Genomic DNA, 23,495 nt, shown 5'->3' with positions numbered 1-23,495 from the left:
CCTGGGATCTGGCCTTGCATCATCAATCCAGTTCTGTCTGTATACTGTGGTTTCACTGGCTCCATAAGCCATTGTTTGCTGTAGTCCCAGAGCTAGTCAATAAGGACATCCTTATCCCCAACCTACTCAGCCTTGGCCCATGTTCCCACGTTTATTAGCATGACTTTAAAATGATCCCAGTGGGGCTGGAGATGGTTCGGGTGTTAAGAGCACTTACAGCTGTTCCAGAGGACCAGGGTTCAGTTTCCATCATCCATAACAGGTGGCTCACGACTGCTTGTAACTCCAATTTAGGAGATCCAGTGCCTTCCCCTGGCTTCCAAGGGCAGTGCATACACATGATACACATACACTCAGGCACACACACATACACATTAACAAAGCTTTACAATGACCACAGTGTTTTGAGACACATTGAGAGCTAGTCCCTGAATTCATTTTTGAGTCTTGTTGCTCTGTGATTATTTGACCCATGTGATATAGTGAAAGTCGCACTTCAGGTTTCTGGACCAACCCTTAAAAATAGCTGAGCCAGCCGATACCATCTTGTCTACCAGTAGGCCATCATGTAAGTGGTACTACCCTGTACATTTATGAACAAACTAAAAGATTATTGCTTTGGTTTTGGAGTGGTCCATTACATCGCAGCAGATAACTGATATGGTTACCTCACCTCATTCCCAGCCTCAGCTAATTATTTTGCTGTATCACCAATGGTGTGGTTTTGTTTGCTTTCTTGCTTTTTCTTTTACCAGTTATTTTGAACCTGATGATCTCATGCATGATCAATAGGCTGGTAGTTATAAGAACTAGTAGGAAGTTGGGTGGCAGTGGTGGCACATGCCTTTAATCCCAGCACTCGGGAGGCAGAGCCAGGCAGATTTCTGTGAGTTCGAGGCCAGCCTGGTCTACAGAGTGAGATTCAGGACAGGCACCAAAACTACACAGAGAAACCCTGTCTCAAAAAACCAAAAAAAAAAAAAATTGTAGGGAGGTTGTGCAGTGTTGGCACATGCTTTTAATCCCAGCACTCGGGAGGCAGAGGCAGGTGGATCTCTGTGAGTTTGAGGCCAGCCTGGTCTACAGAGCGAGTTCCAAGACAGCCAGGGCTATACAGCGAAACCCTATCTTGAAAAACAAAACAAAAAACTAGTGGGGAAAGCAGAGCTCTAGATTCAACAATCACAAAAGACCCCAGTGTTACAAAGTGGAGAGATAAGATGAATTTTAAATATGATAAAACAACAGCACTGTAAGTGGTCAGCACATAAGAATACCTGACACAAAATGATAAGTAAATGCTTGTTTAAAATATGGAAGAGAGGCTGGATGGTTGGAGATGGTTGGGCAGTTAAGAGCATTTGTTGCTCTTGCACATCAGGGATCCAGGTTCAGTTCCCAGCATCCACGTGGTGGTTCACATCCATGTGTAGTAAATCTGGCTCCAGGGGATCCAGTGCCCTCTTCTGACCTTGGAGGACATCAGGCTGCACGTGGTGCACATGCAGACATGCAGGCAAACTCATCAATTTTAAAATACGCAGCATGGTGGCTCAGACCTGCAGTCCCAGCAACACAGAGCCTGAGAATCACCATGAGTTCTGGCCAGCCTGGGTTACCAAGTGGGACCCTGTCTCCAAAAATAGGAGGGAGCGGGGCGAGCATGTACATAATCCTAGCATTTGAGAGGTGAAGGCAGGAGGATCAGGAATTCAAGATCATCCTCCACTGCTAGTGAGGGCCAGGCCAGCCAAAACTACATGAGAGCTAGAGTCTAAATAAGTAAACAAATAACTAAGTAAAAACAAAGGAAGGGAGAGACGGTAGAGGGCAGGTGGAAGATGTAGAGACTGGAAGCAAAAACAGAATCAAAACGAAGAATCCAACACAAACGTGCTTGTTTCAGCACTTTTACAAGGAAGCGCTTGACTAAGCGGGTCGCCAGCTCGGTCAGCAATTCACAGCCCTTGAGGGACTAACAAGCCCCCAAAGGGATTTCCCCTCTGTTTTCTCACGTGATCATCACAACCTAGAAAGGCAGAGCCTAGATATTCTGCGCCCCCTGGAACCAGACACCAAGAAGGCACATCACGAAGCTGGTAACTGTGGTTGAACTCCCTTCCTGGGTATCTCCTCACTGGGCCCTGGTCCTGATGTTGAGCTCCAAAGACGCGCACACCTGCGCCTGAGCAGAATGAGCCAGCCAATGAAGAACCTGCATCCAAGGAGGAGGGACAGGGACGCTGCCAATGACGGAGCCCTCCCTGAGACAGATGTAGCTAATGGAGATCTCGTACTGCAGAGGGACGGTTGCTCGACCAATGAAAGGCTGGGACCGACCCGGCTGCAAGGCCAGCCGGCCAGTGGGACGCCAGGGCGGGGCGCGCAGTCGAGCGCCAACCGCGAGCGGGGATCCGCAGCGTGCAGCCCGGTCACCACCCGCCATGGCCCGCGCTGCCCCGCTGCTCACCATGCTGGCCACGCTTCTCACCGCCGCCGCTGCAGGCGGAGACGCCCCGCCCGGAAAAATCGGTGCGGGAAGGATGCGGTGGGGTGCTCACTGAGGAGGACGGGAGGGAAGAGGCTTTGCAGCTGACGCGGGGGGGGGGGGGGCAGGGGAGGACGGCTCGGGAGAGGAGCTGGATGCAGGAGACACTAGGAGCCGGTGGGCGCGGAAGGAGAGTGCACAGGGGAGGTGCTGATGGGGAGGGTGGCGTGGTCACGGGGAGAGGACCACCTGGGAAGGAGGAGGCCCGGGCAGGAATAGCCACTGACAGCTGTCCGCATGGTCACGGAGCATTTGCTTCTTGAGAAGCTCTCGGGTAACAAGACAGGAGCTGGGCGGTGGCGTTCGCAGGGGTCGGCTGAGGGCCCCCGTGTGTGGCAGCAGGCTATGGCTGTGGCTCCTTCAGGACGCCAGGCCCTTTCCTGGGATGAGAAAGTTCCGTGTCTGGAGGTTTGGCAGGTTCCGCGGGCTCTAAGAAGGCTTCCTAGAAGTAACATCTAACCAGAACTTCCGGTCTGTAGAAGGTAGTTCCTTCCGCGGGATAGAACAATAGCTTGCTGGGGGTGGATTTGCTGAGTGACAGAGTGAGGACTTTTTTTCTTTCCCTCTCTGGCTTGCTAGACAAGCATTCTACTGCACAGCCCCGCAGCCCAGTATGGAGAACTCTTAATGGCAGTCATTTTTCTTTATTATCATTTGTGTGGTTTTACCCCAACATTTTATTCCGAAGTTCTTCAGACATGCAGCAAAGTTGAAAGAACTTTACAATCTCATCCGTGTGCCCACCACCCACTCTGCTATTTGCTACTAACACTACTCACATTTTGGTGCATTTCAAAATAAATTGCAGGCACCAGGACACTTCACTAAATACACAATTGTGTAGTCACTCCCTGGTTCCATGTTTGTACACAACTTTTTTTTCCTCTTTGTTTTGTTTTAACTCTGCATGACTCAAAGGTTCTCAAATCTCTTTGCACATGAATTCCCACAACCAGAAATGCTCAGTTCCTAGTTGTGGGGAGGGCAGAGTAAATAATTCCACTAGACTGCCTCCATGGACTCCAGTTGACAGGAGTGCCTTGGGACATCTGAGAGAACATTGATTTGTCAGGGCCAGTACAGTGCTAAAGCTTAATTGTGTAAGAAAACTACAACAGGCCGCAGAGGGTTAAGGCCGAGCGAAGCATACTGGAAATGGATTTATGACTAAGAGTCCTCGGAAGAGAGAATCCTGGGGGGCTCCAGTATTAAGAGGAGGCCTAATGGAGGTTGACTTGAAGCGGACTTGGAAGGATAGGGAAGAGTTGGGCAGGCAGGGACCAGGGGTGTGCAGTACTTTTTCTTGGGGAGAGGCAGCAAGGACTCCCCGCCTCCCCCAGTAGAACCAAATGGTGATTCCGTAGCTTGCGGCCTACTTTCTTCCAGCTTGTCCCCAGACACACCTCCCCCAAGTCTTCCGGATCGATGACAAGCTGCCCTTTAGCTTTCCTGAAAGCCTTCATCCCCTTGGTGGTTTGGACTGGACTAGGAAGGAGGACAGAGTGCTTCCTGTTAAAGGTCACAGTCCTTGGGCTCCGTCGGGATCCTATCTCAGTGCTTCTGAGGGGCCGGAGGACCCTTTCGAGTCCCCCTCGATGCCCTGCCCATGCTGTTCTTTCTCCTCTCACTGGCATGCAGGTTTTTCTCTAGGGTCCCGCTCAAATGCTCTCTCTCTGCGAAGCCTGTATCTGTTGCTTCCTTCTCAGGACTCCCTGAAAGCCTGTTGTCCTGCTTGGTTATGGATTGTTCCAGCTGATTGTGCATGGGTCTTCCCCCATTGGCTGCTTAGGCTCCTGGGAACCAACACCCTCCTTGGTTCGTCTCAGAGCCTTGGCACATCTTATAGGACACAGAGCAGTGTCTGTTCTGTCTGTTCCATAAGCCTGCTCACAGTGATGTGCCATCTTCCTTATAGCCTGGGGGAGTGGGGGTTGAATGTGGCACCCCCAGACCTTGCAATGTCAATTTGTTTGGAGAAAATAGGTAGTTTGGGACTCTCCAGAGAAAGAGGAGGGGAAGAGAGCAGCATGGTTGAGAAAAAAAAGTGAAGGATATTCCTGGAAGTGATTCTTAAGTACTGAGAAAAAGGTGTTGGTTATTTCAACATGCAATAGATATCTCCTGGACTTTGTTATCTGCCAGGATCTGGGGATAGCATAATCCTGCTTCCTCCCTGTCCTCAAGCCATTTGAATATGGTGTGACAAAGGCAGAGTGAGCTGCTGGAACATGCATGAGAAACAGATACCTGTCTCTCCTTAGAAGGTGTCTCTGGCAAGCTGTGCTAAAGACATCCCGGGGATTTCTCCTGGGGACTGGAGAAGTCTTCATCTTCTTGCCTGGCTGGAGGGGAGTACTGGGCTGTCAGTGAGAGGAAAGCCGTGTTTCAGGTGTTGGGCAGACAGAATTGCACTGAGGCAATAGCCCAGCCCAAGGGTTTCATAACTAGTTCACTCTCCTCCCTCAGCGATATTTGTTGACAACTATCTGTCTAGACAGAGATTCCTAGCAGCATCAGGTGGTAGGCTGGACTTCGACCAAAAGGCCTGTAAAGGGCCAGAGAGTAAATACTTTGGGTTTTACAGGCCATTTTAAGGTATTTTCCTGCTGATAGAAAGTAAAAGAAAGGGTGTGGCTTTGTGGGCGGATGTCGTCAGCACCAGGAGGCTGAGAGGGAGACTCACTTGAGCCCAGGAGTTCAAGGCTAGCCTAAGCAGCATGGTGAAACCCTATCTCAAAAAAGAAAAGAAAGGCCGGTCGGTGGTGGCGCATGCCTTTAATCCCAGTACGTGGGAGGCAGAGGCAGTTGGATCTCTGTGAGTTCGAGGCCAACCTGGGCTACAGAGTGAGTTCTAGGAAAGGCTCAAAGCTACGCAGAGAAACCCTGTCTCAAAAAACCAAAAAGAAAAGAAAAGAAAGAAAGCCTGCTGTACATGGTGGCAGATTCCTTTAATCTCAGCACTAGGGAGGCAGAGGTGGGCAGATCTCTATGAGTTCAAGTTCAGCCTGGTCTATAGAGGGAAGCCTTGTCTCAAAAAAAAAAAAAAAGAAAGACAGACCTGTGCTATAAAACATCTAAAACAAGCCTATACTTGGATTCTGGCCTATGGGCTGTAGTTTGTTGATCCTGAATTGAGGAAAGGAATGGTTTCCAGCCCACCAACGGAAGTGCGTGGTCAGTAACTGCTTTCACCAATTAATTCTTAAATAAGAAAAATGGAGGGTGTGATTCTTGAACATTGATTGATGTATAGAGGGGCTGCATGCCTGCCATGGCACTCGTGTGAAGATCAGGGGACAGCTTGCAGGAGTCGGTTCTCTCCTTCCACTACGTAGGTTCCAGGGGTCAAACTCAGGTCAAGAAATAGACTTGACATCGAGCCATCTAACTGGCCCAATTTATACATTCTCTCTTTGTCTCTGTCTCTCTCTCTGTCTCTCTCTCTGTCTGTCTGTCTTTTGGTTTGGTTTTTCAGACAGGGTTTCTCTATGTAGCCCTGGCTGTCCCAGAGCTCTCTGTAGACAAGACTGGCCTTGAACTGAGAGATCTGCTTGCCTTTGCCTCCCGAGAGCTTGGATCAAAGGCGTGCACCACCACCACCACCCGGGCTCAATTTATTCTCTTTTAAGAGCATTCTGAATGTTGAGATTCTTTCCTTCTCTCTTGCCGATAGGGTCTTCCTTTGTCTGATGAGGATGGCAGTAGGTGTGTTGGGTGCGGAATGAGAGGGCAGCCTTTGATTGTTAGGCTTAGAGCATCTGAAAACTCAGACTGTGAACTCCCCCTTTGAAACTCCATAAGCCTGCCACGTACGTGCAGGTGCCAGCAGCCCCCGCTCTGCCCGGGGTAGCGCGTGAGTAACCAGCCTCTCTCCCATTGTGCCTTCTCTCCTGCCCTGCTTTGTTTGCTGGGCTTGCCGACAGCTGTTATTGGAGCTGGGATCGGGGGCTCTGCTGTGGCCCATTTCCTTCAGCAACACTTTGGACCCCGGGTGCAAATTGTCGTCTATGAGAAAGGGGCTGTGGGTGGCCGCCTGGCCACCATCTCCGTCAACAAGCAGAACTACGAGAGCGGGGCAGCCTCCTTCCATTCCCTGAGCCTCCACATGCAGGACTTCGTCAAGCTGCTAGGTGAGTGTCCAGCGCTGGGGTCTAGTGCCCGGTGCCTGAGGCGCTTCCCAGACTCCCCCCCGATCCTTACGGTCAGATAGTCATTTAGCTCCATCTCCTCGTTTTACAGATGGAGCAGCTGAGACCAGAGAGGGGAAAGAACTTGCCTGAGGTACACAGTGAGTTAGTTGCAGAGCCGGGATTAGAACTGAGGTTTGACTCCCAGGCCAGTCTTTCCCTTTCAGTGTACTGCCTCTTAGTTATTGCAACCATATCTGTGTCCACATCCCGTTGCCCACCAGATCCTTGGTACTCTACTAGGTGGTATGTGGACAGTTCCTCAAACCCAATCAGCCTTCAGGATGAGAGACAGATCTCTCTGTAGAGAGGCTGGAGCTCAAATCATTAGTATCCTTCTCCTAACATGATAAAGTTGGGGCTCAAAGCCAGCATCATCTAAACTCCAAATACACATGCTGTCTGCTGAAGAAGTTCGGGTTCTCAGAAGTGGTCCTGCAGGACCACGTCTTGTAGATCTGCCAAGTGCATACATGCAAGCTCATTGGCTCCAGCAGGGTTTACCAGAGCAGAAGGTTGAAATGCCCTCTCTGCCCTCCCTCTCTGTACTTGGGATGAAACAGAATGCCGTGGAAGTCTACAGTGGACTGCCCAGGATGCAGGGTGTTGTATATGTTATGTCGGGGTAGAAGGAACTAAATCTTGGCCATATACATATTCATGAGTGGAGTGTTCTTTGAGTTGCAGATTGCTGAGAAGCTAGAAGGAGCTAGTGTGAGTTCAGGGACCCAGATCAAAGCTAGCCCTGCCCTGTGAGCCCTTTAACATTCTGGAATGGTAGCATTTCCCTCCCTCTTGGGTGAGCAGATCCCTGTTGAAAGAAATACAAAATGGTACACTGTTTGCATTTTCTTGTTCACTGGGAAGGGCAAACGTTTTTCTCAGTGTATTCATTAGCATGCTACTTATAGACAAGAAGCACAAAGGCACAAGATAGACAGACAGCTCCAGCCATGTGCGTCAGGAAGGCCCCAGTGCAAAAAGCTCAAGTACTGCTGGGCCTCCTGGGGGCCGTGAAGGGGAGCTGAGGGGCTGCTGGTCTCTGCAGGGCTGAGACAGCGGCGCGAGGTGGTGGGCAGGAGCGCCATCTTCGGCGGGGAGCACTTCGTGCTGGAGGAAACCGACTGGTACCTGCTGAACCTCTTCCGCCTCTGGTGGCACTACGGCATCAGCTTCCTGAGGCTGCAGATGTGGGTGGAGGAAGTCATGGAGAAGTTCATGAGGTAGGGCCGGGCGGAGCTGCAGAATGACGGTAGGAGGCCAGAGAAGGTCTTAGGAAGGAGTTGACTGATTGGGAATTGTGAAAGAGGATTGAAGGGAGTAGACAGACGCAAGGACCCTGAACGATTTGGCGCAGGCTCGGTGTAAGCCCCGGCCTGAGGAGTGTGTGGTTCAGGGTCCCGGGCTTTCGAATCTTAATCTTTATTCCTTCCTCCTACTTAATGCATGGGTTGCAAACTCAGTCACTTACAAAGGCTAAAATGGGGTTAAGTAAGCGAGGCTCCTGGGTGGAAGAGAGCAGGGGGGGTGGGGGTGGGGGAGGAGTAGCCTGAACAGTAAGGCCATCTGAGGGAGGCAGCAGCTGCAGCACACTGTGGCCAGCCACCAGGGATCGTGTCATGAAATATTCCAGCTTTTCGGTGTTTATCACCAATTGATTTTGTGACCCAACCAAGTAAAACATTCATGTAGATCTGGGGGTCACCCATTTGCAAGCTTTCTGTCCCCACCTTGTCTCTCTAGGACAGTGGTTCTCAACTTTCCTAGTGTCGTGACCCTTTAATGCAGTTCCTCATGTTGTGGTGACCCCCAGCCGTAAAGTTATTTTGTTGTTACTTCATAACTGTAATTTTGTTACTGTTGTGAATCGTAATGTAAATATCCAATATGCAGGATAGCTGATAAGGGGTCCAAGGGGTCAAGGCCCACAGTTTGAGAACCCCTGCTCTAGAACAATTCTCTTAGCTCTTCTTTTCTCTTGAGTGCCAGGCCTATCACCTGGCACTCCCTATCACCTCCAGATACAGAGGACACGTGGTCTGCACCTGCTCTGTCCTCACATGCCAAGCAGCCAGCCACTCCTCTTCCGTAGGCCCCCTGCTTCCTGGAGCCCTGAGCAGAGGCTGTCCCTCTGCCCCCATCACGGACTCTCCTCAGTGTCAGATGCCCAGGTGTGGTCCCATGGCATGCTTCTCTGCTTTCTCCCATTCTCTACTCCCTCCCCGCTCTGTGATTAGCCCATACGAGGTGACACGTCTTCGTTACGTTCTCCAGATGTCCCTCAAAGTTTCTGTACTCTTTCCTTTTAAACTTATTCCTTGATAGCTTTACACATGTATGGAATGCGTTCTGGTCACAGTCATCCCTCCTCCCTCTCTTACGCTCCTTCCACTCCCAACGAGGCCCCTTCCCACCATCAGGTCTTCTGTTTTTTTTTTGTTTGTTTGTTTTGTTTGTTTGTTTGTTTGTTTTTGGTTTTTCAAGACAGGGTTTCTCTGTGTAGCTTTGCGCCTTTTCTGGAACTCGCTTTGGAGACCAGGCTGGCCTCGAACTCACAGAGATCTGCCTGCCTCTGCCTCCCGAATGCTGGGATTAAAGGCGTGCGCCACCGCCGCCCGGCTAGGTCTTCTGTTTTGATTTTGGTTGGCTTTGCCATCCACTGGGTTTAACCATGGCTGCTCCTCTGGAGCGTGGGAACCTCGCCGTCGAAGACGATGACTTCCTCTTCTCCAGCAGCCCTTGCCTGTCTTAGCTTCCTTGGGTGAGCCGGGGCCCCTTGAGCCCCTCACCACCTATGACTGAATGTTCATAGGGCTCCATCTTGTGCAGGCCCTATGCAGGCAACTACAGTTGCTGTGAGTTTGGGAGTGCCACAGCCGTGCCATGCCCATAACACTGTTGCACAGCCCTTCTCCCCACCACCCAGCTCCCCCCCCCCTTTCTGCCTTTGTTTAACACAGAGTCTCACTGTGTAGTCCCGACTGGCCTCAAACTCACAATACCTCTGTGACACCATCCAAATTCCTGGGCTTGCACTACTTCCGTTATATACTCAGTCATACTCGGTCCCTTCTTCTCTCTGCTTTTCTCTCTTGTCGGTTTTAAGTGGCTCTGCCATGCTGACCATCTCCTGTTGTAGAAGTAAGTTCTACCAGTCTTCTTCCAGTCCTGCATCCCTGTCTTCTTCCAGTCCACATCCCTGTCTTCTTCCAGTCCACATCCCTGTCTTCTTCCAGTCCACATCCCTGTCTTCTTCCAGTACACATCCCTGTCTTCTTCCAGTCCACATCCCTGTCTTCTTCCAGTCCACATCCCTGTCTTCTTCCAGTCCACATCCCTGTCTTCTTCCAGTCCACATCCCTGTCTTCTTCCAGTCCACATCCCTGTCTTCTTCCAGTCCACATCCCTGTCTTCTTCCAGTCCTGCATCCCTGTCTTCTTCCAGTCCTGCATCCCTGTCTTCTTCCAGTCCTGCATCCATGTCTTCTTCCAGTCCACATCCCTGTCTTCTTCCAGTCCACATCCCTGTCCACCCTCTGGACACTTCTGTCTAGTGGCCCAGTTGAAAACCAGCCCAGAAAAGACAGCAGTTCAAAGACAAGCTAGTCCAGAATATATCCGCAGGTAGTTCCCATCTGTGCTAGTTCTGGGGCCGGCATGAATGATAGAGAGACCAGACAGGAGCTCTGAGCAAGTGCGAGTCTGCCAGATCAAGCCAGAGGGGAGGACAGTGGTGTGGTATGAGGCTATTACCATCAGGCCCAGCTTGGTCTTTGAAGCCAGGACAAACTAGAAGCTAGTTTAAAAAAAAAAAAAAAAAAAAAAAAAGCCGCTCATGTTCAGAGACATATCAGCGCCGTGTGGGGGAAGTGTGATGTAATTGGCATCTAGCCACACTAGGAAGCAAGGTTCTTTGGGATCCTATTTTTCTTTATCTCTGCACTGTCCCTGGCCACCAGTGAGGAGGTACAGACAAGCCCACTGTCGCCACAGAACAGGCCAAAGGGGTAAAGTGGCAGGCCTAGAGGACCTCATGCTGGGTGGTCAGCCCCAAAGCCCTCTTGCACGAGACTCCAGTCCCACGTGTCTCCTAGGATCTACAAGTACCAGGCTCATGGCTATGCCTTCTCGGGCGTAGAAGAACTGCTCAACTCACTGGGGGAGACCACCTTTGTCAACATGACCCAGCGTTCGGTGGCCGAGTCCCTGCTCCAGGTGGGGGTCACACAGCGCTTTATTGATGATGTTGTCTCCGCTGTCCTACGGGCCAACTACGGCCAGTCAGCATCCATGCCAGCCTTTGCCGGTGAGTGTACAGCCCTCAGCCTGCCCGTCCACCCTGCCCACATACTCAGAACAAGCCGGGCCCTATGAAAACCTTGTTCTGGCTTATTACCCCCACCCCGTTCTTTCTTTTCTCTCTTTTTTTTTAAAATCACATTGTATTTTATGTGTGTTGCCTGTGCTCATGGTTGGGAGGAGTCTTGTCTTGGCAGGAAGGCCCAAGATCTTTCCTACCTTCCCCAGGAGCCATGTCACTAGCTGGGGCTCAGGGCAACCTGTGGTCCGTGGAAGGGGGCAACAAGCTAGTTTGTTCAGGTTTGCTGAAGCTTGCCAAGGCCAACGTGATCCATGCCACAGTGACCTCTGTGACCCTGCACACTACAGGTGAGTGAACGGAACAGGAGTTAGGCCCATCCTGTTCCTAGCCAGCCCTCCTCCTTCCTCTTCTGTACCTCAACCCTGGTGGTTCCTGCTGAGAAGTATTTCTCAGAAAAATCAGTGGAAGGCCCAGCAACACTAGAGGGCACTGTCGTGGTTCGTGTAGAAGCTAGGAAGCTTCCTTCAATGTTATCTGCTATTCCTTTGACCACTGAGAATTTGAGTGGCATCCTTGCCTCTGCCAGTCAGCAGCAGAACCAGAAGAAGGACTTAGGCCTTCTAACGTCCAGACCAGTGCTCACCCAGCAGCAGCAGCAGCAGCAGCAGCAGCAGCAATATGGAAAGAAGGGACAGCCGAGCTGCCCCTGACACCAGACTCTCACTACACCCCCGGGGCTGGGTCCCAAATGGAAGGGAGATCAGTGGGTAGAAGCCAAGGAATAAATGGATGTTTGTGTTCTCTCTCCTGCTAGAAGGGAAAGCCCTGTACCAAGTGGGGTATGAAAGTGACAAGGGTAACAGCTCTGACTTCTACGACATCGTGGTCGTTGCCACGCCCCTGCACCTGGACAACAGCAGCCACAACCTCACCTTCGAAGGCTTCACTCCGCCCATTGATGACATTCAGGGCTCTTTCCAGCCCACCGTGGTCTCCCTGGTCCATGGCTACCTCAACTCTTCCTACTTCGGTTTCCCCGACCCTAAGCTTTTCCCCTTCGCCAACATACTCACCACAGATTTCCCCAGCTTCTTCTGCACTCTGGACAACATCTGTCCTGTCAACATCTCAGCCAGCTTCCGGCGGAAGCAGCCCCAGGAAGCGGCAGTGTGGCGAGTGCAGTCCCCGAAGCCCCTCTTCCGGACTGAGCTGAAGACCCTCTTCCGTTCCTATTACTCAGTCCAGACAGCCGAGTGGCAGGCCCACCCCCTCTATGGCTCCCGCCGCAGCCTCCCCAAGTTCGCGCTCCATGACCAGCTCTTCTACCTCAACGCCTTGGAGTGGGCAGCTAGCTCCGTGGAGATGATGGCTGTAGCTGCTAAGAACGTGGCCTTATTGGCTTATAACCGCTGGTACCAGGACCTGGACAAGATTGACCAAAAGGACTTGATCCATAAGGTCAAGACTGAACTGTGAGGGTGTCCAGAGAGACTCCAGGAACTCTGTCCCACACTGAAGATGGAGCCCACCCCAGCAGCAAAGGACCGCCTAAGCCACATTCGTGGGCTGCTCTGCTCTCTCTGCCCTGTGTATGGAGCAGATGTTCCCCGCTGTGGGTCCGGGTGATTCACTATCTGCCTAAGGATCCTTAGAAGCTGCCTTTTTTGTTTTCTTGGGGTTTTTTTTTTTTTGGTGTTTTTTTGTTTTTGTTTTTTTGTTTTTGGAGACAGGATTTCTCTGTTTGGCCTTGGCTGTCCTGGAACTCTCTCTGTAGACCAGGCTGGCCTCGAACTCACAGAGATTCGCCTGGCTCTGCCTCCTGAGTGCTGGGATTAAAGGCGTGCGCCGCCGCCGCCGCCGCCGCCGCCGCCGCCGCCGCCGCCGCCACCACCACCACCACCACCCGGCAGCCTTTTTTGTTTTTTAAGGGAGAGATTAAGAAAAGGGAAGGAAATTCAAGTCAGTGTTTGGGGGTATTTTTTTGTTTTGTTTTTGTTTTTCGTTTTTTTTTTTGTTTGCTTTTGTTTTTTGTTATAATTTTTCAAGAAGAAATAAAAATTCATCCTCCAAGCTACTTCCGACTTCATTTTCTCACTAGAAGCCCAGATGACTGTGAGAAGGAATATAAAGCAGAGAACTCAATTTTCTTTCGTTTCTGTCTTCCATTACCACCTCCCCAAATGCACAGCCTACAGGAAAACATTTACAACCAGCTATTTAAAAGAGAAAGCAAGATCAGAAAATGTAAGCATTTGGACGGGCCATTTGGTGTGGGTCCTAGTTCAGAACTTCTTTCGAGACCATCTCCACACCTCCTAGCAGCAATGCGTATGACTGTTACGACATTTACCTGAACACTGCTGTCAGTAGAGCTCTGGGCTACCTGTCAATCGGGCAGGCAAAAAAAAAAAATGGAAGTAAGCTGAACTATAGGAAGAAAGGAAGCTTTTGACAGCCCCTGGAGGGATTGGCCGCTCTCTTTATGTAAGGGTACAGGAGTCGTGTGATGGATCTATCTTGCAAAGGAGGCAAGTCCTTGGGTGGTAGAGAGTGTTCCTACCTCACCTCCAAACTTTCCCCCGGCAGGGGAAAGGAAGGTGTGGGATGGAGTTCTTCGGGGGTTAATCTGGCGCTTTCTCTGGCACTAGCTTCGTAGACAGAATTGTACTTGGTTTTCCCTGTGACCTGGAAAGATCAGTAGATTGGAGCTGGAGATGCAGTTCAGTAGTAGAGCGCTTGCTTGGCATCTGTGGGGCCTTGGTTTTGGCACCGCCAAACCATTACATAATTAGACAAGATAAATATTGAGGATCACAGGCGTAGCTCAGTGGAGGGCATGGATTTGGAATGCATGAAGCCCCCGGCTCAAGTCTCAGCACCACCACACCCCCAAATCAGTTTTTGGAGTGGAACTTGTCTTCATTCCTTTGGACCTGTGCGTTTCTGCGGAGGGAACACACAGAGGAGTGGAGCCAGTGTGGGCCACCCATCCGCACTCACACACACGCACACACACACACACACACACACACACACACACACACACACACACAAACCACTCAGACTTGTTAAGCTGCGCTTTAGGGGAGAGGCTTGGGTACACAGAGAAAACATGGCCACCAGAGGATCCTAGCCCAGAAACTTGCCCAACAGACAGTCCTGAGATTCATCTGGCTGTTTCCTGCCAGGAAGACAAGAGCTCACAGTGAGAACGTAACTTGTCTGAGGTCTCTGCTAAGTTTTATAGAACAACCCAGATGTGGAGCTTCGCCTAAATTGAGTTCAGCATAGAGCAGAAAAACCCCTCCCATGCAGTTAGGCTCACACTGGAATGAAGGTTCGTGTTTACCAGGTGATGGTGATGGCAGTGAAGAGATGGTCTTTAGGGTACAAGTGATCTGTGTGTGGTGGATATTACAGGAGCCATAAGACTGGCACATCAGTAAAACAAGTCTTGGTTGAAGTAGAAAAACCACAAATGAAAACTCTAAACAATGAAAACATTACTGGGTAAAATGATTCGAGGCCATGTGCTGAGCACAAGGCAATCCCCCGGTCCTTCTTACAGCCAAAGACTGCAGTGTCGACAGGTCCCCCAGTGGGAGGGTCTCCCACAGCCACTGAGCTGAATTTCTAATGTAGGCCATGGGGACCAGCCCTGCACTGATACTTGTGGCCAGAGAAGGGCCAAGTGCTGATTGGTTGGGCTTCAGACACCGGACCAGTAATGGGATCATAGAGTAAACTGATTTTCGTAGAATAACAGGCTCTGATAATGGTCTTATCCAAATGTCACGACTGTGGAGGGACCTATGCCTCCCCCAACCCCCAAGTTCAGTGACGTCAAAACGTGATGGTACTCAACGGACTCTGAAATACAGATGGTACAGGCTGTCTTTGTATGCTCGGTATTGGGCCCGAGGACCAAAAACAATGCAAAACATACTCTGCTAACTCCACTCTCTTGGGTCCCTAAGGAGGATGTGGCGTAGACAGGGCAGGTCCTCTGCTGGGCTGGGGCTTCATGTTAAGGCTGAGCTGGCTGTACTACCGAGCCATCCTTTGCCTGAGTAGGCAGGCCTAAACAGCTCCAATCCAAAGCCACTCCCAAGTGGCTTGAGGCCCACTTGCCCAAGCCTTCAAGTCTTCTGGTCTCATCCTTTGCAGGACAGATCCCAGAAAGGGGAAGACAGGCCAACCGAAAGCTTTGTCCCAGGGCTCACCTTGGCCGTCTTGGGCCAGAACAGACATTCCCTCCCCAGAATTCCCTAGAGAGGCCTGTGAGTCTGAGCAGCAAAACGGAAGAGGCACCACCCTTACCGTCTGTTGTCCTCAGTAGAATGAGTATTTAAAACCCTGCACACAGGACTCAGAGCATGGCTCAGTCAATAGAGTCCTTGCCTAGCATATACAAAGCCCTGAATCATGGTCATCACTGCCAGTAATCCCAGCATTCAGTGGGTAAGGCAGGAGGATCAGAAGTTCAAGGCCATCCTTGGCTACATAGTAAGTTTGAGGCCAACCTGGGGTACGTGAGATTCTGTCTCAGAAAAGAAAGAAAAAAAAGGAATCCACAAAACTGCACAGATATTCTGCTTTCTAGAGCAGATGACCCAAGCCGAATCTTTGGTAGTAAGGTGTTAAGGAATGCCTTATTCCACCCACTCATGAAACAGCACTGAAGGGGGCAGGAGTAGGTGCCCTGGAAGCCTCTGCATTTATTTATATGTATCGTGTCATAGGAAGTGTGTGTTTAGCTTTAGACCTAAGTAAGTTTCTGGATCCACTGTGGACTTATTTTTCCCAAGGCTTGAGCTCCCCTGCTCAGGCCCAAGAGACCAAGTTTCAGGCCAGTAAGAGGGCTCAGTGGGCTGAGACAGGTGCTGGCAGGCCTGAAGACTTAGTTCTACCCCAGGACCCACGGAGTGAAGGAAAGAACGGACTCCCAGAATTGACCTGTGTGTTTCACATGCACATGTGGTATGCATCCATGCACACATTCTCTCTCCCTCTCTACCGAAATGTTAATAATAATAATAATAATAATAATAATAATACACTGTTTTTAAGAAGAGGCCATACCTTTAAGTCCCAGGATTGTAGAGACTGGACAAGAGGCTGAAGATAATGAAATCTCATCTGCTCATTTCACAGATGAGGACCCAGAAATAGGGGAAACCATCACCCTTGTATAACAACCATATACTAAGCATTCTAAGATTCTAATGCTCCCTCTATAAGGCTAGCCCCTTCTCGCCCAGAAGAGGATTTCCTTCCTACCCATACTACCTGTGCTCTCCCAGGGCTCCTGCAGCTCAACTTCTCCCAGAGTGACTTCCAGTAAAGCCTTGAAAATTGTTGGGCCCATCGCGTGGGCCTAGAACCCAGAGAGCACAGGGCTTGAGGATAGATGGCTCAGTGGTAAAGCACGTACTTAGCGTATATAAAGCCTGAGTTCAATACCCTGCACTTAGGGGCACGCACAGAAACCCAGAGAGCATCTGTGGGAGCTTTAGAGACAAGTAAGCCCTGCAGAAGTGGCTGCTAAAGGGATCGGCATGAGCTGGCACGTGGAGTCTATTTTCCATGTGTCTGGAACCAGGCCAAAACTTCCCAGGGTAATTTTAACCAGTATACACTCTACAACAATACCAAAAAAGGTAAGTTACTTTCCAGCCCAGACAGGCACATACCTAACCATTGGCTTTTCGTGAATTCGACAATTAAAGCATTCCACCCTGACGCTCTTGTAGGCACATGAGCTCAAACAGCCAAGTGAAGTGTTCCTGCAGTGGGCTGGCTGTTGACCCCTTGCAGGATGTTACCTCAGAAGTGCTAGCTCATCTCACCCACAGAAAATAGCCCAAGCCCCTCAGCTGTTCTGGGGGGAGGCAAGGTATTTTTAGAGCCCGGGACAGCTGATTGGGGATTTGCTTGGGATTAGAAGGCCCAGAGGGTCAAAATTCAGTTACCAGGGGAAAGAGCTAGCATCAGGGGGCAAAACTCAGTATGGGCTTTAGGATAACTCCATATTGCCTATGGTGGTCAGTAGAATGTTTTCATATGACCCAGTGGTTCTCAGAGCGTGGTCACAGATGGCAGCATCAGGACCCACAATAGTAGGAATTAAAAGCCATGCCATTCAAGTGAAAAAATAACAAACCCCACCTAAGTCAGCACCTCTGAGTACCAGGCCGTAAATCTGAATAAGCTTCCCGGGTGACTGACTGACGTTTTGAGGATCACAGATATTGGTACCCCAGCAATGCAGAGAAGTGGCTGGATGAAAAATGACCAATCCAGTTTGCCTTGCATCTTTTGAGTGTTTAAAGCCAGAGTTCCTCTTCCAGGGGGGAAAAAGTGAAGATTTTGGAGCCTCTCTGGCAACCAGAGGCCCTTTGGGGGAGGTTAGGTCTTTTCTGCAAAGGATCTTGGGGCTGAGGGCAACCCTTCCAATCTGTGACAAGGGTCGTCTCCACAGCGTCTAGCAGAGACCAAACCCGAGTTCGGCACTGCAGAACCTGGAGCCAGCCTCTTTGGAGTGTATGTCTTAGTAACTTGGGTTAGTTGGGTAGCAAATTGGCTTATGACAATCATGTTCCAGTCACACAGCTGCTACAAAGAAGAACGCAAAGGAAGTCTGCCACCTTCTTAAATGATAGAAGTGGAAGCAGTATTTGTTTCCTGAGAGAGTCTCGTGTATCCGAGGCTATACTCATAGCCAAGGGTGGCCTTCAATTTCCTGACCTACCCACCTCCAGAGTACTGGAATTACGGATGTGTACCACCCATTGGTTTTATGTGGTGCTGGAGATGGAACTCGGGGTTCCACTTGTGCTGGGCAGACACTCTTAACTGAACTACATCCCCAGCCCAGCATTTCTAACAGCCTGGCTCACTCTTTGGAAGCCGAGTCCTGGGAAATACTCAGGCTGATCTGGAATTTGTGTCCCAGGGATCTCCAACCCCGACACAATTTTAGTTTCCTAGTCACAAGAAGCAAGCCCGATGCCTTCCTTTATAAAGGACAGCGTTTACTGTTTATCGGCCTGGCGGGGCACAGTGGGCGCAGGGAGGAAGGAGTTGCGGTGGCCACTGGGTTGATGGTTCAGAAGATGCAGGTGCAACCCACAGCGATGGTCTCCATGACGACGCGGTGGCGACAGGGACCGGGGCGCGGAGCTGGCGGACAGAGGCGGCGACGCACTGGCACCTGGCTAAACACTGGCACGCTCACCATGCTGCGGTCCTCCTGCATGGTGAAGGGGTTCACACAGCCCAGACATAGGCACCGCGCTTCGGGCAAGTCCGCAGGGATGCGGCTGGGGTCGTGGTTGATGCTGCAGGGGAGCGGGGGGAGCGGGAGAGAGCAGGGTGAATGCCACCGTGAGCAACAAAGGGCGCTGCTCAGGCTATCCCCAGGGGGTCCTGCGGAGTTAGGGTTAGGGCTAGCGGCCAGGGTGTGTTGTAATGAACTCTGCCTTCCCAAAAAAGGAGCCTCAGATCTGGAAGCTAGTCACTGCCGGTCAGGTTTTATGTCACCAGCTTCCTCTTTTCACCCAGTAAGATACCACAGGGACCATGGAAAAACCCAAGTCCTCTGTCTTCTCTACCTTATTTTTATACTGTGGGGAATTAATCTACAGGGGTAAAATGTACACACGTGGATGTAGACTCTGCCTTGGAAGAGGACCTGGCCTGTGTTCTATTGTTTTACTGAACCTTGGAGACTCAACAAGCTTTGGGGTGTTGTGGTTTGATTTGCACTGATTCAGTTTTTCTTTCTTTCTTTCTTTCTTTCTTTCTTTCTTTCTTTCTTTCTTTCTTTCTTTCTTTCTTTCTTTCTTTCTTTCCTTTCCTTTCCTTTTCTTCCTTCTTTCCTTCCTTCCTTCTTTCCTTCCTTCCTTTCTTTCTTTTTTGTTTTGTTTGGGTTGGGGGTTTTTGTTTTTCATTTTTGAGACCAGGTCTTGTTTTGCAGCTCAGGGTGACCTCCTGCCTGTGATTCTCTTGTCCCAGCCTTCCCAGTGCTGGAATTACACCATGCTCAGCTCAACAAGTGTTGTGTTTTTTTATTCTATTATCTATCTATTTATTAATTTATTTATTTGAGATCAGAGGAGACCTTGCAAGGAGCTAGAGATCAACTTGTGGGAGTCAGTTGTCTCCTTCCCCTGTGTGAATTCTGGGGGTTGTATTTTTACACACATATTATGTTAAAAGCATATCTGTCTTAGACTTTAGACACTCATTGGTGAGAGCCTTCTGGGGTTGTCCCAGACCTAGACTATCTGCTCTGGGCCCTTTCTTCTCTGTCTCAATTTCCTCCTCAGTTAAACACGATGAGAGGTAAGAGAATTAGACCTGGGAACACACGCTGTCAGTCACCTCACTCTGCTTGGGAGCGCCTTGGAAATAAATTTGAAGTCCCTTGAATGAGCCTACAGTTTTACAATCTCCCTGACTGACACATGGGCACCACCACGTAGGAGCGAGCGGTGGTCTGCAGGATGCTGACTGACTCCATTGCCACATTCTTGGTCTATGCCACTCGACACAGTAGCCACTGGCTACATGTGCCAACCTACATTGGACTCCGTCTATACCAGTGCTTCAGTCTCATCCCAGTGGTTCAGTAGTCACCTGGCTACCACAGTGGGCTGTGTCACAGGAAGTCCTGGCCAACAGTGCTATTCTAGAGTCTTGGGGATATAAGCACCATAGCTGGTAGAGCTCTGGGCTCAGTTTGAGTGAGCTAACCGTTTCTTCATTCCATCTGATCCATGTACCTTGGACCCCTTCTGCCTGCGGACCTAGGAGGTGGAGCTAAATACACAGGCATTGCTTCTGTAACCCAGAGCAACAAAGTGATTTCCCCAAGCCAAAGCGGGGCCATACACCCTAAGTATAGAGAAGCAGGTGCAACACCCATGATCCAGGCATCAATCCTAGGGAATCTGACCGGGTGAGCACAGAAACCCTGAGGTAGTTCTGAGCCGGACTTTAAGAAGGCGCCTCTCATGCTCGCTTTGGCAGCACATATACTAAAATTGGAACAATACAGAGAAGATTAGCATGGCCCCTGCGCAAGGATGACACACAAATTCGTGTAGTGTTCCATATTTAAAAAAAAAAAAAAAAGGCGCCTCTTTGGCATGAAAGAGATGTGAGCATGGCCATCAAGTGTGAACCACAGTGCTGGACAAAGTACTTTAGAAGCCCTCCAATTGAGACCTGGAGGATAAAAAGACGGTGCTGTGTATGTCCATCTGAAGTACACACCACCATTACTTCCAACTGGGGAAACTGAGGCTCAGCAAAGCTATTCAACTGACTGACAGCCTCACAGGTGGTAAGATCCTGAAAGTGGGATTAAAATTCACCTGAATCCAAGGTCTTGAACACAGTGCCTGGGACAGGGGAAATGGGGGCCTGCTGTGCCCAGCCTACCTACCTGTATCCCCAAGGAGACAGGCTTCTCTTGTTAGACAGCCACAGCTGCAGGTTGACCTCGCATTTCCTCTTGGCTGGCTCAGAGCTGTTCCTCAGCTGGGCCACCATCTCTCCGAGGTTCCTCTCATACTCTTCCATTCGAGCATAGGGCTTTCCTCGCGATACCAGGTCCAGTGGCACCTGGTGAGGCCCAGGGGCCAAGGGGCCAGGTCTTCCTTGCCCCTTCCTTTTGCCCTTGGTGTTCCGGGGCTGGCTTGGCCCCAGGAAGATAGAGAGGGCAAGAAGGAGCAGCTGAGAAAGAAGGCTATTGGTCAAAGGCCAGAACTGAGTCTCTCTGCGCCAAGGCTTAGGCTTAGGGCAAAGAGGAGAGAGGCCTCTGCATTGGCCACCTTGTATCTGGACACTTGTTTTGTGTTAGGCACTAATGACGCCCCACCCCCTGCCCCCTGCCTCTTGAAGTCCTTAAAATCAGTTATCTCCTGAAAATCCCCCTACCCACCCTAGTTAATCGATCTGCAGACCACAGTTGGTTCCCAGGACAGCTCCACTGCCTCCTAACTGGCTTTCCCAAGCCTGTCTGGCTTCTAATCAACTCACCCCATCAAGGACAACAGCAGCCGTTGAAAAGCGCATCTGACAATATCACCTTCTCCCTTGATGCCCTTTCTGAAGCCTTGGGGGTATCCTGTGCTCCCCGCCCCCTTGCCTGCTCTGAGCTTGTGCTCAGAGGGATTTGCCCAGGCCTCTGCCCACCGAGTTCTGCCTTTTTCTTTCACCTTCTGAACACCTTGCCCAGCTGTGGACTCTAGGTCACCGCCTCAGCAATACTTCTGGACATCTTGGAGTCGGCATACCCCACATGTCCCTAACACATCTGCGGTTGTACTTGGGCATGTGATTCTTTGATATCCCCTTAGCCGCTCCCCCAGGGACAGACTCCCTGAGAGCTCCTTTCCACACATCCCTCGTGTCTGCATCTCCATGGCATCAGAGTCTGTGGAGCACATGCAGATTGAGCGGACTCCATCCACTACGGTGCCTGCCCCGAAACCTCAGTCCCGTTAACTGTGGGGGGTGGAGTAGGAGGGTAACAGGAGTGACAAGCGCAGGGGTGGCCGGAGGAGGGCAGGGCTCTCCCTCGGTCTGGGTCAGCAAGGTGGCTTTCGGGAGACTCGTCCAATGGAAGAAGAAGAAGAAGAAATCGTGAGCAGAGGAAGCCTAGAGTCTTCCAGGGACGTGGAAGACTGAGAAGGGGGTTGAGCTGCTTATAGACTTTGCTGAAAGGAAGCGAACTGAAACGGAGTGGGTGAGGAGAAGGAACACCGCACGGAGCTGGCGCGTGGTTCCTGTGAGACTCCGTTTCCAGATCTCACACACACACACACACACACACACACACACACACACACACACACACACACCCCACCCCCTCCTCGGCAGCAGACAGCCTGCCTCACTCCTGTTCTTGCTCACTTTTTCTCACTATTTTTCTGAGTCTTACCAGACTCTCTGGCTTCCCTGTACCTCTTGGCCCACAGGGACCGGGCCTGGTTTATGATCCAGGCTGCCCAGCAAGCCTTGACCCCGGGAAACAAGTTCCAGCATAGCCCCCCCTTGGCAGATCCGCTGGTTGGCGTAAGAGCCGCAGCAATGAAATCAGGCTGCTAAGTTCTTCCCTTTGACCCTACATTCTGCTGCAGAAATCCTTCCCTCACTGCAGGCGTTCTCCGCCAAGCTTCCCACGCGTTCCTCAACTCATCTTGCAGGGGAAGCATAAACCAGACTCAACATCCCCTCCCTCAATTTCCAGATGGGAAACAAAGACAGAGGGATTTGCCCAAGATCACGCCCTCTGCCCAGATCCCAGAAGCCAGGGCTGGAAAAACTCTAGTGCCCACGTCTGTCCGATTGCCCCAGACGCTTCTTCCTGAAAGAGTTCCAGTGTGACCAGGCCGTGCCCAGAGCTGGAGCCCAAGCCTTGGGGCCATGACTGCAGGCTGAGACCAGGCTCTGTTTCTCTCTGGCCCTGAAGGAGAGGACAGAGCTGGGCCCTGCAGATTCCAAGCCAAACACAGGCAGCCATTAATCAATGGGAAAGAACAGCTAAGGGAACACCACCTACCAGGCTGTGTGGCCAGTCCATCCCACCAAGGCAGGCAGCAGGCCCTGCAGCTGCCGCCCGCCAGGAACCCCAGATGCCTCAGTGAGAATGGCAGCAGCAACAGGGTGGACCGAGGCAATTATAGCTCCACAGGGGGCTGCTGGGGGGTGTGGGTGGGTGGGCTCACTGTCAGCTGGGGGCCCAAGGCTCCCAGCTGGCTGGGCCTTAGTACAGTGGCAGGCGGTGAGGGGTGTGGGGGTAGGCCAGGAGCCAGGTCCTGAGGTGCCCAGGGCTGTTGACCAAAGGACAATGCCCTGTGTGTCTGGTGGGGCCCTGGCTGATGGCACCTCCGCCTGTGGCCTGCGGCCGGCTGACCAGCCAGCACCCACAGCGCCAGTTAAGACAATCAGCTTCGTTTGCTTTTTGGGGATAGCCGGGGTGGAGGGGTGGGAGGGTGGGGATGGGCCACTGGTTGGTCAAAAGAGAAAAATGTACTGAGACTGTGTTGGCTCAGAGCCAAGACAGTACTATCTCCCAGGAAAACAACCTCAGTTTCTCCAACCAGCCTCAGGTGAGCTCAGTTGCTCACCCTCTAGTTCACAGGCAAGGAAACTGAGGCCTGAGCAAGAAGGGAATTTGCCTGGCATTCCACAGTAAATCAGCAGTGGCAGAGCTGGGATCTGGGCCTGGTTCCTATCCAGAACTCAACACACCACCCTACACTGTTTGTGTTGGGGTATTTTCTGCACAGTTCTAGCTCACTGTGAGCATGTTTCTGAGTCTGTGTCCTCCACCCCAGGCCAAGGTGCAGATGCCTAGAAGCTTCATGGCCAACTGTTACAGCCTTCATGGAGTAACATGTGCCATCTTCCATGAGAGAGCTCCGCTT

The 23,495-nt window shown here is 51.1% G+C and overlaps 2 protein-coding genes and 1 non-coding gene across 4 annotated transcripts; 2 read left to right on the top strand and 1 right to left on the bottom strand.

The window, feature by feature from the left end:
- The first annotated feature begins 2,326 nt into the window (after window positions 1-2,326).
- Window positions 2,327-13,129, top strand: Pcyox1l (prenylcysteine oxidase 1 like). Of its 2 annotated transcripts, XM_052742275.1 has the most exons (6): window positions 2,328-2,532; window positions 6,472-6,678; window positions 7,784-7,958; window positions 10,829-11,040; window positions 11,262-11,402; window positions 11,870-13,129. In XM_052742275.1, exons 1-6 carry the CDS (start codon window positions 2,445-2,447, stop codon window positions 12,529-12,531), a joined length of 1,485 nt encoding a protein of 494 aa, XP_052598235.1. In that variant the 5' UTR covers window positions 2,328-2,444; the 3' UTR covers window positions 12,532-13,129. The 2 variants fall into 2 exon arrangements, with proteins under 2 accessions (XP_052598236.1, XP_052598235.1); XM_052742276.1 differs by lacking the exon at window positions 11,262-11,402 and having other exon boundaries at window positions 2,327-2,532.
- A 190-nt stretch (window positions 13,130-13,319) lies between these two features.
- Il17b (interleukin 17B) lies at window positions 13,320-20,913 on the bottom strand (the record flags this gene model as incomplete). The annotated part of the gene is made up of 2 exons (XM_052742765.1): window positions 13,320-18,395; window positions 20,507-20,913. Coding segments are annotated over 2 exons (639 nt in total), but the record flags the coding sequence as incomplete, so codon positions are not given.
- LOC128113139 (U6 spliceosomal RNA) lies at window positions 20,073-20,179 on the top strand. Its single transcript, XR_008219359.1, has one exon. It is a non-coding gene; the product is annotated as a U6 spliceosomal RNA (small nuclear RNA).
- Window positions 20,914-23,495: the final 2,582 nt, after the last annotated feature.

The sequence above is a fragment of the Peromyscus californicus genome, unplaced genomic scaffold (genome assembly GCF_007827085.1).
Source record: "Peromyscus californicus insignis strain IS unplaced genomic scaffold, ASM782708v3 Scaffold_17__1_contigs__length_78620276, whole genome shotgun sequence".
In the NCBI taxonomy this organism is placed as follows: domain Eukaryota; kingdom Metazoa; phylum Chordata; class Mammalia; order Rodentia; family Cricetidae; genus Peromyscus; species Peromyscus californicus.
This window is presented reverse-complemented; position numbering and strand designations above follow the sequence as displayed.